Here is a 14134-nt window from a genome sequence, read left to right as displayed (position 1 = left end):
GAACTTTCTCTTTCAAGCCATTAATTAAGGGTAGCTCATAGGCATGATACCAGCTTAACACACAGCATAACCATGCTGAATCCATAATAAAAAAGGAGCACAAATACAGCTCTCCAAACCCGAAATATGCACTCATTCAGCACCCTATATACATGATTTATAAATTTGACACTACTTTGTAAAGCAGCTGAAAAATTACTTAGTTTATCCTGCATCTGTATTTTTTAATCTTTAATTGTTTTTTCCAAAGATATTAAATGCAAAATTTTTATATTTAATAATTAAAAATAAGTTAATGTTTGCCTATTAACTTTTAAAGGATCATATACTATAAAATTTTCAGCATTAATAAGTGGTATGTTTGAGCGCAATACATAAATATTTCAAAATGGTAAAATAATGAAAAATAGAACATAATGAAATGTATATTTTATATATTATGGAAGAAAAGTATCTCAGATAGGGCACTTTGTAAAGGATATAAAATGCATTGTTAAAAAAGATAGAGTAATAAACAAGAGACTAAATTAGAATTGGCTTCAACGTAACCAGTTTTATTTGCAACTTACAGGCTCAAACATTTAAAAAAGGCCCTTAAAATCAATAGTTCTTATTTCACAATAAATTAACTATCCTTTCTATATTTTATTCAGATAAGCAGTTGTTTGAGAGATTACAACTATTTTCTCAATATACAGAAAAGAAAGCCAAAACACAAGTTTCAAAACATCTGCTTTAGCATCTATATAAACTAAAACAGAATTAACACTGACTATTTAAAAAACAGTAGAACTTATATAAATTTGTAATAACAATCCATTAAAATCAAGTTCAAACACTAATAAATAATGCTAAAAACTCGATCAACAATACAAAACATTCCAAAAATTTCTTGAACATATTCATCCTAATATGAAGATAATAATGCTCAACTTGTTTCATTCTTGCAGAATATTTGTATAAAATGCTATTAAACTTACAATTTCAAGTCATAAAATAAAGTATGTATATTATATACACCTCTCTTAAACCAATCTTATGTGAAAAAAATTTCCAAACACAAAATTTTAAATTCGCCAAAAACTTAAACATATTTATAATAAACACAAATTTCCAATAAAGTATAGCTCATTCTTTTTCAAAAAAATTTAGAAGTGATAAAAATAACTTTGCAGTTTGCTTATGTTTTAGAAAAACAGAAATTAGATAAGGAAGACACATAAAAGTAGTGTTATAGTACAGATACCAAATAATGTTTTAGAAATATTTTATTAAACGAATCGAAGCACTGCAAAGTTGCTTCTTCAGATGGTATCAATAGATTATTTTCTAAAATACTTCATTAAAACAAAATCACATGACTAATTATTGAAAATCTAGCAAGAAAATCAATCTTTCAATTTTTTTTAAATGTATATTAAATCAAAATCTCGCGAATAAATTTCAGTTTCATTAAAGCCAATCAATTTTGAAAAAAAAAAAAAAAAAAAAAAAAAAAAAAACTGCTTACCTACCGTGATTGCTTATTCTATACATTGCATTAGACTTGAATAAGAACAAAATTTCAAGTCTAACTAAAAACAAATGTTGAGTAAAAAAATTTTGTAATGACTCCATAGTTTAATATTAGGTAAGACTAGAATTTAATTATATGACACATTCACATTTGTACATATAAGCAAAGCATAATACAACACGCATTTAGCAAAGGAAATTTTCCAACAATTTTTTTAATTTAATTTTGAAACTTAATACATGATTTTGATTAATCATGTCCATGCTTTAAAAATATAATTTTCCAAAATAATTTACAACTTTTTATTTTAAAAAAAGGATCAATACAAAAATCGCACATTTACATCTAATAAGAATTTATTCAACAATGAAAAATGAATAAAACCTTAGAAGATATTTCCAACTTTTAACTATACAAAAAAATTGCACTAAATAAAACATATTAAGCGTGAAAAATAAATTCCAGCAATAAATTTAACACAGTCATATTAAACTACTAAAAATATTCAAAGCTTGATAATTAGTTATTTTTATAAGGAGCTCAATCCTTTACAAGAACATAGCAGCTCTAAAGAGGGTGAAGTTCCCACATTGGAACCTATAAACTTCAAAATGTCCTTTGATTGCATAGTGTCAGTAAAATCTTTTTTACTCTATCTCTTTGTATTAACATGCATAACAATGTTTGAATTAGAATCAAATTCAACAGTTCATCACATTTTGATCATTAAAGAAACTGGTATGTTATGTACAAATTTGAAGCACACTCTGCATTCAGGCAGAATTTTACAAGTACAGTGCATTTTTGACTACAACTTACTCTACAATATACATATATATTTACAAGTTACAGAGCAGGAGACTGCAATAAAAATATAGCTTATTTTTTTTTTTTTTTTTTTTTGTTATCGTCCATTGGAATACACGTGACTTTACAGTTCCAACATTAGGGAATTGTTAAGTTAGATAAAAAGATTAAATGTTAACGATTTGATTCATCTCTCTTTTCTTCTTCATCCTTTCGCAAACTTTTTTTCCTTGGTTCTTCTACTTCTTCATGGCCATTTTTAAGAGTATTACTAGCCCATGAGACAGAACTTTGAAGTTTGCGTTTTTGTGCATTTATAGTACTCCTTAGAGGATTGTAATCAAAATTATGCTTCCATTTTTTCTTTCGATCAAATACTTCATCAATAAAGTCATATGGTGACGGTACATTGATCACTTTTGGTTGAGAAATTAGAGATAGTTCAGCCGTAGAAAGACGAGGAGCATCAGGAAGAACACTAAAATAAAATTTTAGACAGAAAGATCAGTTTAAATAAGTTAATATGTAAAATCACAACAGAATTAGCAGCTATGAAAAAGTATGCAGTAATTTTACAGCAATATTAATCTACTTCAGATGAAAATGATTATATTTTTTTAAGAATAAAATCAATAGTGCAAATATAAATTTAAAATTCATAAGAATACGCAGTTATTTCTGAATTAGATCCTCATCAGTATCTATATTCAAGTAAATGAATCAGAGGCAAGTTGAATCCGCGAGAACGTGCATTGAGCCTTACAGGCTGGGCAAATATTCAATGGGTTGAGAAACCTCTCCCCTTTCGTGGAAATGGTTGAGTCTACCAGTACCTGCTTCCAAAGTCACCCCCTTTCCATTGTGTAGAAGGTCATATTTCTCGAACCTGTCTTTAGCTAGGAACTGAACCTCCGGGCCTGAAATACCCAACGCGCGTTCTTGCATTCGTGTTTTTTTTTTTTTTTTTTTTTTTTTTAAATAGCGCTTGCATTAGAATTTAAAAGATGTATCATTATTAGAGCTATAAAGATGAAATGAAATGGCTTCAAATATTACTTGCCAAAGTATCAACAGATGAAGAATCAATAAATGGAGATGATGATGAAGAAAGCATCGATGAAGAGCAATTGAGTGCTCATGAAACTTCATCGGAAGATGAATTTGATTCAGATAATGAAAGAGATGCATCCAGTTTAGGAGAATTTTATACGGGAAAGATGGGATTACAAAATGGAATGAAAAAAAAGGCGAAACAAAATATAAGAACACTTTCGCATAATATTATCACTAAATTACCTGGAAATGTTGGTGATGCCAGAACTGTATCGTCCCCTACAGACTCTTGGTTACTACTGTTCGATAATACCATATAAGAGTGCATTGTTGATTGCACGAACATTTATATGGACAAGATTGCGGATAATTTTCATAGATACCATGACTGCAAAAAAATTAATTTAATCAAAATAAAAGCTTTTATCGGTCTTCTTTATCTTTGTGGAGTGCATAAATCTTCCCATGTTAATGTGAAAGATATTTGGGCCACTGATGGCACAGGACTGGAAATATTCCACCAGACTATGTATTATAAGAGATTTTTATTTCTGTTACGTTGTCTAAGATTCGATGTTACGTTGTCTAAGATTGTATGAATAGGAAAGAACTTGATAAACTTGCTCCTGTAAGATCTGTGTTTGATTTATTTGTAAATAACTGTAAGAAGTTATACAGGCTTGGTGAGTATGTCACCGTCGATAAAACCTTTTGGAGGCAATATATTCCCAGTAAGCCTGCAAAGTGCGGTATTAAAATGTTTGCTCTAGTTGATTCGCGGACCTTTTATACCTGGAATTTAGAAATATATGCAGGGATGCAAACTGAATGTCCCTACAAACTGGAAAACAGTGCAGACAAAGTTGTTATGAGACTTGTCGCACTTATTTTCAACACAGGAAGAAACCTCATTGTTGATAACTGGTATACGAGTGTTGGTCTAGCTGAAGACCATCTAGGTAAAAAAATTACTCTTGTTGGAACAATAAGAAAAAAATAAAAGAGAAATACCGAAGGCATTCACATGCTCCAGAAAACAAGAATTGCATTCATCGCTCTTCGGATTTCAGAAATATATGACTTTAGTGTCATGTACTCCCAAAAAGAATAAATGTGTGCTTTTATTATCAACTATGCATAATGATGATGCTATAGATCCTTCATCTGCTGATGCCTTACTTTTTATAACCTGACGAAAGGTGTAGTGGATGTAGTAGACGAAATGTCAGTATTATATTCTACAGCTAGAATAGCAATAGATGGCCATTGGTCGTAATTTTTAGTATGTTAAATACAGCTGCTATCAACGCTTGCATCCTGTTATTGTCAACCGATAAACCTGAAGAAAAGTACCATAAAAGGAGGCTCTTTTTGAAGGATCTTGTGTTAAAACTTCTAAAGGAGCACAATGAAAACAGAAGAATCCAATCTAATATTTCCAGGAGTTTGCAAATGGAATTAAAAAGAACATAGCCTGAACAAGTTGAAGACCCTTCTTATAAAAAATTAAAAGCTGCTGCAAGGAAAAGATGCCATTTATGTCCTGCTGTGAAGGGCAGAAAATCTAAAACATCATGCACAAAATGTGAAAAAATGTTTGCGGTGAGCATAACTCCATAATGTGTAATATGTGCCAATAAATATATACCAGCATCAAGTTGTAGCTTCATATGTGAATATTGTTTCAGTATTAAAAGTTTAAATGCATTAATTCAATTATTTAGTTACCTTCTTCAACTATTCAATTATCTTACCTTATTCTGCTTTCTAATTCAATATTATATGTGATGTAAAGATTTAACAAGATTTTTCTAGATATTAATTCATAGTTTTCAATTATATAACTTCTCTTGATTTTTATGAATCATGGTATAAAAAATATACTGCTGATTCAATAATAAGTCGCATGAATTAAAGAAAACTGCGCACGGGCCAATTTGACCCAACGTGTTCTCGCGTTACTATTAGGACGTGCATGCTGCCGGGTTAAATTTTTAATACTCTGGAAGATATGGAATGTAAGTTTGATATTTCCAACACCTCTGTCTCTCTTTAAAAGACAGTGCAAAACATGACAAAGAATATGCAACTAGATGGAAAAAGAAGAAACAAAAATTTGGCATTGTGTTGATGATATTTCAACTTTTGTACTAATTTGTTCTCAAATCTAATTATAAACATACTTAAAAATACATGTAAATTAATTAATTTTTTTTTTACTTATTTTATTTAAATTACAGACATATGCATGAGGGGAAAAGAAAAGAAAAGAAAAAGGGACAGGGATAATTAATTTGTAACTTTATATCACAAATACACGTGTGGCATTAACTGCACATTTTGTAAGAACAAATTCTAAAACATGTATTTTTCCTATTTAGCATCCAGGCATGAAAATGAAAGTAATAAATTAAAAATTCATGGCTTCTGGGCAAATTACCTTTCTTACAATACTGACTCTAGTTTGTTCAGTTTAATAATCATAAGAAAGAATCCATTTAATTATCCAATAACTGTAGAAAAAGAAAGATTCCTTTATTGCAAAAGCAATGGAAATAGAAAGAATTTCCAATAATGAAAAAAGTACTTAATAGCATTGCATTTAGCCCCCCTGCTGATGAAGTTTAGTTGCAATGTAGAAACGTTAGGAGTTTTTAGAAGCTAGACAAGATGAAAATTAGCGACCGCCTTCTCCGGGAATCAAACCGCGTACCTCTGGAATACCGGCCCAGCGTGCAGAACCACTACACCACGAAGGCAGGAGAAATACCTTATAGGAATACCTAAAAGTCAGATGGATGCAATAAGTCCTATTTCCAATGATATTTAAAGAAACTTACAAAATTTTAGAAGGTGCACATCTATGAACTCGATTAAGTCAAACCGCTTCAAAATGAAGTATTAAGAAATAACAGATATTCCATAACAGTGGTTCTCAGTTTTCCCTTCCATTTTCATCTAATTTAGAATGCCATTCATCTTTCTAAGACTTGTTGACTTTAAAACACTTTTTAAGTAACACATAAAATTTAGTGTGTTATTTTAATATTTAAGTATGTTAAGTATATTATGTAATTTAAGTAAGTTATTTTAATACACTGCAAAGTTACACATAAATTTACTTCAATTCAGATTTGACAAAATTTTAAAAATAAAAAAATATTAAATTTGTAAATACCATTTTAAATTAAATTTCAAATAAGTTACTTAATGTACAAAATGCTCCAAAGACTACAATATTTTAAAACTCAGTTTTCAGAAAAAGTCAATAACATCTGAACTCATTTCTCTCTAAATCCAAACTAGTATTATCACCAAGTTTGGGAAAATATCAACTGAATTCATCTCCAGTAAATACTGCTAATTTTTCTTATTGTGGAAGCACTTGTTTATTTCTATTCAAATCGATAACTCCCAACAGTTCCTCAAACATTGAGAATTTTACTATTGACCTTTCTATTCCAATTTTTTAGTTTACTGATGAAGGAATCAATGAATTTATCCTTTCCTTGCATATGAAGCTTCAGTTTATACAGCTGCTCAAAAGTGTCAAACAAGCAGGAGAAGTGCATAATTCCCTTTCATCTTCTAAACAGAAAAAAAAATTCCACTTTCACTTCAAAAGAATAGTTCGAGTTGATTTGCTAGTTCCCACAATGAACAATCACATTTCTCTTGAAAACAAAAAAATCTAATCATAAGGTTGTGGAAGCTTTTTATGCCATCATAAGGTTATGAAAGTCTTCTTATGTCACTTAAAATAGCAAAGGAGAAAAATCTATACACAATTTGGAAAATTTGGATCAGATTAGACATTCTCAGAATTGTAGAAATTGTTTTCAGATATGGACTGGAATTAAACAAAAACTGGACAGCAATTTCATTATCAAACAGTAATATTTAAAGACAGTGATATGACTATTTATACTAAGGTTTTAAGTCATACAGGAGATCATGTTTGCAGCAAATGGTTTATTTTCATTTCAGTTTGATCAGTGAATTCATGTAAATCATGTTCCTCAACTGCTCATGTTTGCTAAGTATGTTCTTTCATGTTATAAGGTATTTCTCCCACTTCCCTACACTTCCCTAGCGAGCCTTCATGGTTCAGTGATTCTGTACACTGGGCCAGTATTCCAGAGATCCGTGGTTCAATTTCCGGCAAAGACGGTTGCTAATTTTTCATCTTTTCTGCTTCCAATTAACCTAATGACTCTACAATGTTCATTAAAAAAAAAGAGTTCATATTTTTGTTCACTCTTGGAAACTACTGACAGAGCTTAAGATATTTTTAAAAAGTTTCCAAAATCTGGATTTCACACTTGCATAAAATAACAATTTTCATGGATAAAACAAAATTAATTAAATGCTACAGTAAGAAGCAATGGTTTCAAAGATAATTCTACCTCCATTAAGAAAGTTTTAGGTCAAAAAACTGAAACTGTGTATTTCATTAAAGGGGGGGGCTTTAAATGCATAATTTAGAGCAAGTGCGTATAAATGCAGGCAATAGTTTACTGCAATAATCACTTCCCTTGATTATTTTCATTCAATGTAATCAATTTGTATTTCCATTAATATTTCATACACTTTATTATCTGAAATGTATGTTATGCAGATTCTTTGTTAAGTAACCCAGATGTAGTAGGTGTTTGTACGTATAAGAAATATTTGAAACATGAAATTTCAATAATTATATTCCTATTCACTGTAGCCTATTTGCTGCAGATGGGTTTGACACTTCAAAATCCGAGTGCTTTGCTCAACACCCACTCTTTCCTTCCTCTGATGTCCGTCTTGGGAACTGTGATCAAGACTCTTTCATGTAAGGTGACCCTGGAGCTTTACAGGGCAACCAAGCCGGACACATCGCACTCTGGACAATATTCAAGGCTTCAACCTCATCAATTTGATTCTCTATTCAGGATCAATAATTTATAATTAGAGGAACTTTCTTTTGGAGTGGATGTACTATGAGCATAGTGTGCTTCAAATTTTCAAAACTATGATGAGAGAAAACAGTCGCAGCAACCTATCAGAATTTAGATGTTTTAAAATTCATTGAACTTAATGGTATCAAACTTGTCAGTAGACAGTTTTGTGTTCAACCTACTCTGCCCTTCAAAAGTTATGGGACAATATGTTTTTTGTGTCTTATTTGAGAATGAAGCAACATAGAAACAATTAACACAACTGTTCAATAAACAGTTCTTTAATGTTTGCAGCATAGAATGTTTTTAAAGTTCAACATAAACATGAATTACAACAAAACACTGCATTCTTGGCAGAGAAACAGTCTTGGAGAAACAGTAAATCACAGTTTTTTGGGGAAAGATGTGGTGTTAACATTATAAAAATGGGTTCTGATAAGCAATATGTCTCCCTCTAGCTGCAACACATTGGCGGCAGCAATCAATATTCCATGCTGACAATTAAGTTATCAGCCAGTGAAATGGGAAGCAATGACCAGACATGGAGTAATCCTTGTTCAAGCTCAGCTAAGGACCTTGAAGGAAGACTTTAAGCAGCAACCTCTCTCCCAAGGTAGTCTCAAAGATACTTTATCGAATTAATGATTCATTTCTGAGGATTGAGATAGCCATTCCATCTGCTCCATACCATAATCCATAAGATATTCTTCAGCAACTGGAGGTCGGTGCTGATGCACATTGTTGCCCATTAGAAGAAATGCAGGACCAATAGAAGCAGTATATGGGTGGACATATCGATCAATGATCTTGTCTTAATATCTCAAAGTTTCTTCACGGAACCCATGCAAGTCAGTGCGAACACAACGAGATCCCTTGCCGAAACCGTTATTCCACCACCTCAGTATCTGTGTGTTTCTGCAATGTGCGGTTGGTTGTATCTGGTGAGTTGTTCCTTCCAGACCAGCTGAATACGTGAATCACTCTCCAGTGTGAACCTGTTTGTGAAGAGAACAGACGCCCATTGTTGACTGTTCTAGGAGATGGGTTCTCTTGCCCAACATAAAACGGCACCCCTGTGTCCTCAAATCAATGGGACACAAACAATTTGTCATCTTGCATACAGACCTGCATTGTCTTGGTGTCTGTGCACTGTAGTAGCTGAGATTCTTGTTCCTGTTGGCACTAAATGATCTGCTATGAAAGGAGGTACAGTAATGTTGCTTTTCCTTTGGACTGAAAGAGCTAAATAACATTCTCCCACAGTTGTTGTACCTTTTGGTTTGCCTGGAACATGTCTTTTAGACACAGAATCCTTGGATTCAAACTCATTCCATAGTCAGTGGATTAAACTACAAGAGACATTGAGACGTCTAATAACATTAGCTTGTGACATCTCCATTTTTATCTATCCAACTGCCCACCAGCTCAATGAATTGGGCAAACGACTTCTCCTGGACAGTAATAGACTCTCCAGGATATACTCAAAGAAACTGCTAATAACAATGAAAATCTGCTAATAACAATGAAACTGCTAATAACAATGAAAATCAACACTTGTGAACAAAACTCATAGTTCTTGCATTTTTTTTCTCCAACTCCTATACAAGTACAGCACAAAGTCCAAGATCCAGACTCGTTGGGACTTCGGCGTTTCTGGATTTGGAATTTTTCCGGATATTAGATCATCAGTTTAAATCTAGTGAGATGGCATGCAGAAATTATAAAACCTCTCATCACTTTCTTCACTATCGGTAATGGTATTTTATGGACTTAGAACCATACTACAGATTTTGTCATCTGTTAACTGATTGATGATTGGAACTTTCTTCAATAGCGAGGCATTTTATTCAGTATCGAAGTGAAATTAAGAATCAGGATTCTCCACATGCTTTCTTACAGGGAAAAAATCAAATGTGCATGCGTACAGCATTAAAAAAAATTCCTAAAAAAATTTTGTTGGTGGCTTTAAGGTCTGGAATTTAGATCATTCCAGATATTGGATGTCTGGATCTCGGACTTTGTACTGTATTTATTTCTATAAAATGAAAGTGACAGATATTGCTGTTTCATATATTTTCCTAACCTTTGTTACTATGAAGCATACAAATTGTGAATTTAAATGTTACTGATATTTTTGTAATGCTGAGCATTGAAAAACATGCTATTCCTAAATTGTTGGAGGGCAGTGTACATTGATTAGATTTTAACGAAAATAAAAATATGCACTGAGGATGTCAAATTCAGAGCAGTGAACATTTCATACAGAAAATTGATGCTGAATTACATGACAGAGCAAACGATGACATAGCCGTGACATATGAATGATACGAAAGTGAGGATGAAACAAAAAAATGCGATATTACAGCCCAACAATTTCAAGTGAGCAGAGGATAGATAGATCATTTCATGAGAAGAAATGGATTTAGTTTAAGGAGAAGAACAACTCTTCCACAACTGCTACCAGATGTTTTTGATGAAAAGGGTTAGAAATTCAGAAGTTCATAAAACAACACACACACACACACAAAAAAAAAAAAAAAAATAAATAAAAAATAAAAAAAAAAAATAAATAAAAATAAAAAATAAGTTTTTAAGTTATGTACAAAATGCAGGTCAAACTCAAGTATTTTTTGGTATGCCTAATAACACCACAGTTAATCAAGAGGGGTCATTTTCTGGGTTAGTAAAAACTACAGAAGCTAAAAAGATGAGCTGTACTGTAATATTACCACTGACTGCTGCCTTTCACAGTTTTTAAATGGAAGATGATGCAGAAATAAAAGCTCCATCACAGTATCATAGAGTATATGAGAAAGACATAATGAAAGAGTAGTTCAAAATTGTATGGAACCATCGACTAGATACTCTTCAAAATAAGAAGCCAATATTAGTCTTGGACAGCTTCCACAACTTTACTTAGGACTCAATCACTTTTGCAACCACTGGACATAACAGTGAACAAACCCTTCAAAGACTTTCTCCGAAAGTTTTATAATGAGTGGATTTCAGCAGAATGGCACAATTTTACTAGAATTGGAAAACTCTAGAGATCATCCATTGAATTGATATGCTCGTGAATTTTTGGTGCATGAGCTCCGAGTAGTAAAGTAATTATAGTAAAAAGCTAACAAAAGGGAGATATTTAATGCTGTTGATGGTTCTGAAGATGGACATTTGGAAAGACAGAATGGTGATGATGATGATTTGCAAGCAGGAGCCATTGACGCAGACAGCAGTTCCAACAGTACTGAATAAGATGAGGTCAAACAGGCAGGAGTGGATAACAATCGGAACAGGCGAGATTCAAGTTACAGGGAAGTGGAAATGAAGCTATCGTTTTAGCTATTGTAATATTAATATATACTATTATATTACATTATATATTATATACTATATTAATATTACTTAGTATTCTTATTGGAATGTAGGTTTCTTTTAAAGAAATAATATTGTATTAGTTACCACTATTAATCCATGATTATTTTTCATTTGTTATGCTCTTACCATAACTACATCCTTCGGAAATTGAATTACTTGTATAACTTTCCTCACTTAAATTTTCGATGACAAAATTAGTTAAAACAAGTGGGGGAATATTTAAGGAAATACATTATTTCTACAATTTGACTACCTGAACAGAAAAATCTAGTCTTATATTTTCATTTCTCTTACTTTATGCTTACATTAAACTTGTCACTCTCTTTTGTTCCTTAAAACAGCTATGTAAATATCCTTCCAGGGGAAGTTATTTCATGGTATCTCCTCCTGAAATCATGAATACTGCCCCCCAGAAATGCTTAATGGTTAAGAATTCCAGCTCTATAAGACAGTTGTAATGTTACGAAGTCAAAGGGCACACTTTATATTTAAATCTATTTTTGGTACTGTTCTGTTATTAGGACCGGATTCAGAAATGTGTGTATGGATAAATGGATGTGCTCAACGTATGCATTGTAAGATTTTATTATTTAAAAAATTATATTTATTGTCTTTGACATTGGAGTGGCAACGTCATATTTGTATCGTGTAACTGTTGCTGAGCGATGTCAGAAAATGTTTTAAAAAGTTATTCTGAAAGTTTTACCAGTAATAAATGTATGAAAAATTTATAGAGAAAGAAACTGTAAGCTGGAGTGTGAAGCTGTAACGGATAGAATTGTATTCAAATTATCTATCTTCGTGAACTGAGAATAAAATTTATGTTTTACTAAGTAGCTCATCTGTTATTTCGATAAAAATTGCAAAATACGTTACAGCATGTATATATGTATGAATAAAGGTATGTGTATGTACACACACATACATACACATGTGCACACATACATATCTGAATCCGGTCTCGATAACAGAAAAGTAAGTACAATTTTGCAACAGAACACACATTTTACATTACTTAAAAGTTTACAGAATAGGTTTTTAAAATAGATCTAACAGATAGCAGCTTAACACTCAACTTAGCCTTATATTAGCGTCCTCTATTTATAAAGTTAGCAGAAACACACTATTTAGTTTGGCAAATGCTGCTCCAAATACAAATATAGTTGGTAAGTTAAATCAAAACTTACTATATACTTGCCTTTTTAGTATTATTTTAGTATTATTTATATATATTTTTTATAGATAGTATCTAGTTTCTTTTTGATTTATATGCATAATTTGTGTCGGGGAAGTTTTCGGTAGGTATAAATTTTCGTTAAGTTTTTGAGGTTTATAAATTACTTCAGTTTTCTACTCTTAATTGACCTTTTTAATTCTAATCATTTACTTGCCAATTTCTTAAAATTCCATTTGTTTAAATTTCTTTTAGTAATTCACAACATTTGGTTTTACTTTTGGTTTTGAATTTTACTTTTACCCTTGCCTACATAGATGATGAAACACGAATTGAATGATTGAAGAGTTAGGTTTGGAGGCAACTTCCCCTTGATAAGTCTGTCTCATGCCTGCTAAACAATTACTCACTTATGTAGTTTTATAAATTTTTTAGGATTAAATAAAAAAATGTTTTCGAATTATATATTTATTCATGGATTTTGATACTTGTACTTGATTTATATATGCTCTCAGAATTTAAATGATATTGTAGATTAGTTCGCAGCTATGATTAATCATTTATTTGTTTGCAATTAAATTTCATTATTTAAATTTAATTAACTTTAAATTTGCTTTTTACGAATAGATAATGTTTATTTAATTTAACTTTACTATTTATTCTATTGAAACTTTTTTTTTTATAATATTCATATTTGAAATCTTGCCAAATTTTCTTCTCTTTCACAATGTTCATAGCATTGCAGCAACATTCGTAACATAAAAAATTATCATTATGGTTTCTACTAATTTACCTAACCACTATACCAGACGGAATAGTGGTTAGGGGAGCCTACTGTGGTACGAAAGGGCTCGAGTCCAAATCCCGACGAGTGCAAATATAGTAGTAATAAAATGAAAGTAAATACAGCAGAGACAAAAATCTCAGGCAATTTTCAAATATCTGTGAACCTAACATCTATCTGTATCTGAAATCTCTGCACTCTCTCAGATGTAAACAATGAAGTTCACATTTAAAATTGCAAAACTGTCATACATTTTAATTTTGAAACTTGTATTTTTAAGTCTACCTTGACAGATATGAAGGGAAACTTATAATCAAATTCATATTTCTTTAGAAATAGAATATGGTAATATATAAAATTTTCTGAATTTAAAATTCAATAAACATCACAGCTAAAAAGCAGCTTCTTTATGCAAAAGATATGATGCAGAATGAACCAACGTTTCAAGAAGATGATTGTATGAATTTGATGGCATATTTTAACGAACTTGA

General features: G+C 31.3%; 1 protein-coding gene across 1 annotated transcript in view; it reads right to left on the bottom strand.

Annotated features, from left to right (window-relative positions):
* Nucleotides 1–533: 533 nt before the first annotated feature.
* LOC118181163 (RNA demethylase ALKBH5-like) overlaps nucleotides 534–14134 on the bottom strand; it is a 38812-nt gene continuing 25211 nt past the window's right edge. Inside the window, exon 4 of the mRNA XM_035350237.2 lies at nucleotides 534–2801. Within this exon, the coding sequence (XP_035206128.1) occupies nucleotides 2498–2801 (304 nt within the window). The 3' untranslated portion in view covers nucleotides 534–2497. The remainder of the gene's footprint in view (nucleotides 2802–14134) is intronic.

This window comes from Stegodyphus dumicola, chromosome 3 (genome assembly GCF_044657685.1).
Source record: "Stegodyphus dumicola isolate Sdum_Otavi_A_Nest chromosome 3, ASM4465768v1".
NCBI classification, from domain to species: Eukaryota; Metazoa; Arthropoda; class Arachnida; order Araneae; family Eresidae; genus Stegodyphus; species Stegodyphus dumicola.
Note: the sequence above shows the minus strand (reverse complement) of the source record. Positions and strands in the feature narration are given on the sequence as shown.